The sequence below is a fragment of the Triticum urartu genome, unplaced genomic scaffold, assembly GCF_003073215.2.
Source record: "Triticum urartu cultivar G1812 unplaced genomic scaffold, Tu2.1 TuUngrouped_contig_6317, whole genome shotgun sequence".
Classification (NCBI taxonomy): domain Eukaryota; kingdom Viridiplantae; phylum Streptophyta; class Magnoliopsida; order Poales; family Poaceae; genus Triticum; species Triticum urartu.
In genome coordinates, this window is record NW_024117070.1 from 1 (window position 1) to 5769 (window position 5769).

The 5769-nt window shown below is 42.1% G+C and overlaps 1 protein-coding gene across 1 annotated transcript; it reads left to right on the plus strand.

Moving 5' to 3' along the window:
* The first annotated feature begins 2188 nt into the window (after window positions 1–2188).
* LOC125530442 lies at window positions 2189–5231 on the plus strand. Its single transcript, XM_048694839.1, has 3 exons — window positions 2189–2576; window positions 3301–3536; window positions 4437–5231. The coding sequence occupies exons 1-3, from the start codon at window positions 2279–2281 to the stop codon at window positions 5022–5024; spliced, it is 1122 nt and encodes a 373-aa protein (XP_048550796.1). The 5' UTR covers window positions 2189–2278; the 3' UTR covers window positions 5025–5231.
* Window positions 5232–5769: the final 538 nt, after the last annotated feature.

A 5769-nucleotide genomic window follows, 5' to 3' on the forward strand; every position in this document is an offset into this window, starting at 1 on the left:
TCTTTCCCTTCCGGCCCCGTGACACTGCATGTCCAGTACAATAGCAACATCTCATCATGACATTCTCCTACGCGGCTCATTCATCATCGGTCGTTCTCTGCTTTCGCGGATGTCGATCCTCGACAACCCCACTGCCTAGTTCGTCGGTGGTGGGGAGGAGAATCTTGGTGCCTCCACTCTGGCTAGTAGTCTATGTTAGGGTTTTTTAGTTCTCGCAGGTGCGGCACTTAGACGGATCCCGGCGCATCTTCTTTGAGTTATTCTTTCAGGCTTCAATCCTCCTCGATTTCGTCCGTTTGAACATAATCAATAGAGCTCCAGTGTAGATTCATGACATCTCCGTGGGTATAGAAGAGTCAAACATTCTCATGTGGCTATTTTTTTCCATGTAGTCCCTAATAGACGGCCCCATTGGGCAAGAATAAAAAGAAAGCAAGGCTCCAGCCATAACTCCCAATCGACGAGTACCTCACCACCTCACGCACGTTGAGGGGGCGGTGCGCGGAGCAGGTACAGAACATCTTCTATGTGTAAGGTGGGGATTCCTATGCAGTGCATGCACTGGTGGTGGAGGTTGTCAGGGCTGGGATGTACCTTCAACATCGTCGTCTCGTCGACACTACGGACATGCGTGTCTCATCTTCAGCTCTGGTGCCGACAACCAAGACCAGTGGCACACGACCACTATGGTTCCATGTATCTCGTCGCTCCCTCACATGGGAGAGTTGTATGCAGGTGCAGGTTGTGCTCACCTAAAAAAATGGAAGCAATGATAGATAGATGGTAAGGGAGGAGGATAGATGTTGCCTGGGCCTGGTTACTCCCTGGCGCAATAGACGAGTGCTCACCATCAGCACCTATTGCGCCATGTAAACAAATGAGCGCCCTCTCGACCAAGGTATGGGCCGGCCCAACAAACGCCCCCCCTGCTCGGCTGTCAGTTCAATCAATCAACTCGTCCATGTTGAGTGAACACTAACTAGTTCACTATTCACCGCTGACTAGTTAACCTCAGACCGCTGACTGTTGACCATGGACCATTGACTTTGTAAAAAAAAATCATGAATTCAAAAGAGTTCATGCATTTCAGAAATAGTTCACAAATTTGAAAAAAGTTTTCCGAGTTAAAAAGGTTCATAAATTTGAAAAATGTTTGTAAATTTGAAAAAGTTCATCAGTGTTTTAAAAGTTTACAAATTTGAAAAAGCTTTCATGAATTTGAAAAATGTTCATGGGTTTGAAGAAAAGTTTACGAATTGGGCAAAATAACAATTTTGGAAAATTACCACGAACTAGGAAAATTGTTCATGAATTTAAATAATGAAATTTTCGTGAAATTAAAACGAAAATAAAAAAATAAAAAGGGAATAGTTCATCGTTTTTGAAAAAAGTCCGCAGATTTTGGAAAAAAAAGTTTGTAAAATTTGATAAAATTTTGTGGATTTGAAAAATATTCATGCACTTGAAATATTTGAAAAAATGTTCATGTATTTGAATAAAGTTCATTGGGTTCTGTAAAAAAGTTCTTGAATTTTTAAAAAAATTATACGCATTTGAGAAAAAAACTAGAAAAAGCAGATAAAGGGAAGAAAAGGAAAGACCAAACAAAATCGGTCCAAAAAAACTAAAAGAGCAGGGAAAAACCCCCGAATGGGAGCTTCTAGAAGCTGCTCAAAACATGCCCAGGAAGCTTCTGCGAACTTCCCAAAACCAGAAACGGGAGCTTCCCGTTGGTGCCTTATGCAGACCGTCCGATAAAGATTCTATGGCGGGAGGGGATGTGCGGCTTGTACGAAAAAGCCTTTAAACGGCGTCTGAAGCGTCAAATAGGAGCTGGCCTTGACTATAGAGGTTAGCAAGGGCTTGCGTATGCCATGCCCCCCTAGCCCAGAACCTATGCCATGGCCTTGCCTATGCATGCAAGAGATTTCTCCACTGTATTCGTGGATGTGTGGAGAAAAAACCATACATTAAAAAAGACATAAAAATAAAATATAAACATAGAAAAATGATAACCATCTTTACACCTTATCATCTTTTTTCTTTTTTCTTTTCCTGGAGAAAGACCTTTCTCATCTCTGTTGAAAGGTAGCCCATTCTCCTTTCTCTCTCTGTTGTTGAGGTAGCCCATTCAAGAACGCCAGCCCATATGGGTTCCGGCCCGGAGAATAAAACCAACTCGACCCCAATTCGATCTAGGGATTCCTTCCTTCCATTTGCGCTACCAAAACCTTCACTGCGACGGCGGCGAGGTTAGATAGATTCTTCGGAAGCGGAGATGGAGATGGAGACGGAGACGGAGATGGAGAGGGAGTCCAGGAAAAGGCCTAGGGTAGCGGCGGCGGCGGCGGAGGACCCCTCTCTGGCGGCGGCGGCGTCGGCCGAGTACGCGGCGTGGTTGGAAGAAATGGCGGTGCATGAGGCGAAGGCGGCTGAATTCCGCAAGAACCTGCTGGCGAATCCTTTGATGGCCGAGCAGTTGCGAGAGCGCAAGGAAGCCGCGTGGGAAAAGTACAACAACGAGTCGTGGGAGAGGGCTCGCGACAACTGGATCTGGCCTCCCTTCGAAGCCGACAGTATGGATCTTATCCTAATCCCCTCTATCTTTAGTTTCTTTCTTGCACCATTAATTTTGGAGCGTGCTGCCTAGCGGCCTGCTGTGCGGCGGCCGATTGCATCCGGCACGATCACGTGTCCTCCGATCCTCGCAAGCTTATTCTTTACTAAATCACCAATTCAGACGTTTGTGTTCCAATAAAAATCTATTGAACCATTGGCGTCTTAGGTAGATCTAAACATAAGTGAAAAGGACAGAAAATTTGTCTTCTGTAAAATTTGCAGGTTTTTCCTAAAAGAATGGGGAAAATTAAATAAATAAGTATGGATACCGTTGACTTCATGGGATTACACTTTTCGGCTACAGGCAAAATGTTATTGTGCTACTCAAAATGTTATTGCCACACAATTGCTTGTTGCGGTTTACCTGTATTTGTTTCGTACCGCTTGCCAGATTGTGTACATGCCAATGGGTTTGATGTGAGTACCACTTTAATTGTCCTGAGTTCTATTTACACGCACTTGTCTGGATAGCACGGTGTGATTGTTGTCATTTTAATTATCCCGAGTTGCCTAGTGTTCCTCATCCCTTGTATGTTTACTTTCATTCTTTGGCTAGGATCGATGCAGCGAAAATCTCCTAATACTATTTCGTTTGATATATTAAATTTTGATTGATATGTTGTTTTCGATTCCACCCATCCACCATCCCTCTTGTAACTAACGAGCTTGTATTTGCTGCAGCGGACATCTCTTGCATGCGCTTTACCAACGAAAATATCAACGACCCTAATTATCCACGCCTTGTCTGCACCATGGCAACTCTGCAGATTGTTTCAGTCCAGGTGAAGGAAATAACCGATGGGTTACATTGGCCGCTGGATGTTTATGGTTTTGTCGCTGTGCGTGATGTGGTGGATCGCAAACGCATTATGGTTTTCAACCGTGAAAGGGATGACTACCAAAGAATCACCGAGCAGGTTCGAAAAAATTGTATTTTGGCCCACTCTAATACATACTCCCTCCGTCCCATAATGTAAGACGTTTTTTGACACTACACAACGTCTTACATTATGGGACGGAGTAGTAGATATGAATGACTGGAATGGAATAGCAGCTAGGGAGTAAACCATTCCTTTTCTTGTGCATCACCATAATACTACCATGCCTAGGAATAGGATACACAAACGTGACCGCAGCTTGAATTTGGCTATGTAAAATATAGAAAACATGGGAAAAATAGATATCGAAGCTATGCATGAATAATTATGCAAGTTTGAGGCAGAAAATTACAAATGATGTGTAGTTTTTTGCAAAATATTGCATGTAATGTCACAGTTTGCTTTGAGTATACAAATATCGTGTTGTTATTTATAGTATTACTATTGAGGTCATCATCATGATGATGATCATGTTTTTGTTGTTGTTACTATTTGTCACTGAAGCATCGGGCTAATATTTTCTTACATATTTTTGTAATACAACTCACAGAATTTACGGAATGCACTTCTGCAATTGAACAGACAAGCTCCCTCTTTTTTCTTTTTCCCATTTCTGCCACGCAATGTCTTATGGTTCAACTGTTCAATTGGTTCCTGCAAGCCGAAGGGTTATAAATATTTATCATGTTTACTTCCCATCTCAAATTTCCTCTTGCAAATCCTGCTAATGGTTAAGTTACATTTTTCATGTTTGTCGTCGGCACATTTTGGACTCAAGTCACCATCATGAAGTTCCACTTGATACACTAACTGTGTTTTGATAGATGCACTCTCACTTGTATTAACAAAGAATAAACAGAATATATTCCACAGCAGTCCATGCTATTGATGAATGAATCTATTTTTATTATTGTTTACTTAAATGACTGATGCATGCAGGATTCCTACCTAACACTGACTGGTCCTACCCGTGGTGTTGTCATGACGATTGATCCTTCATATTTGGAGGCTAAGCTCAAAGTAAGAGGTGCTACTGAATCTGAGGACAAAGATTTGAGCAAATTTGCTAAGACGTACAGCTTAGGCTGCTACCTTCCTATCAAGCACACAAGCAAGCTTTGCACACTGGAGCTGCAGCATTACACTGTTTGTTCATCTGTGGAAGCCACAATCCGTGTTCAAATCATTGAAGGGCAGTTTCCTCGTGATTTCCGTGGTGTGCTTACTGCTAGCACGGACGCTGAAAGTGGTGTGATGATCTCATTACTGGATTTTAATAATGATGAGTTGCCAGTTGATGCTGATGGCTCTGTGAAGCTATCACGCCAAGTTATCTCTGTTAAAAAAGGGGGGAATCTGAAAGTTTCTGTCTGGCAACGGGGTGTTGGTGAGGAAGAAGATCAAGAGATAACTGCTGCATCATTTGTAGCTAAGGAAGCTGAAACAAGCACTAATTACATGCCGATGAAGAAATGGAAGTGCTGGATGGAAGTCAGTGTCGCCTGGTCCCTTTTCAGCTGTTGGTGAGGAATAAGACCATGAGAGAGAGAGAGAGAGAGCTGCCAAATCGTTGGAAGTATATCTATGTAATGGCATGCTGACGACTTGCCCTTGTCCTATTGTTTGAAGTCGTATTTTGACCGTGTACCAACTAATGATAGGTGCTTGCATGGACAATGCAGGACTTGTTGTATCTTCTGTTCGAAGAGATTTTGCTTCATGTCTTTTTTTTTGTATAGCTGCAATAGTTTATTTGCTTGAATCACATGCCAAGTCAATTGTTAACTACAATTTTTCTTTTCTGATAACAGTTTATTTGCTTGAAAAGAGGCTGCTTCTGTGCTCACAGGACATCACGTGAGATGATAAGAAATCTCAAATGAAGATAAGAACACAGCAAGGGCAAGGAGGATTACTTGTGCAATGTTTAGTAGCCTTGTAGTTTATATGTACTGAAGGTGTCGCCAAAGAAGGGTGACCAAACTCATGTTGCTGTCAGATGGTGTTTCCGGACTAGTTTAGTGATGTGAGTTTCAGAGAATGTGATTGTTCTGTGGAGCTCAAAACAACTAATTATGATTTTAATTTCTTGTTTTCTACTGTAACTTGAATCTCTGGTTTCGTTAGTAAAATCTGGGTGGAATCCCTTCATAAAAAGAGTATTAAAACTGACGTATGGTTGACAACAACATATTTATCTGAATGATATCGATTAGCATGGAATGTGTACATGTTATGTTAGTGGTGCTCAAACTCGGAGTTAAATGCACAG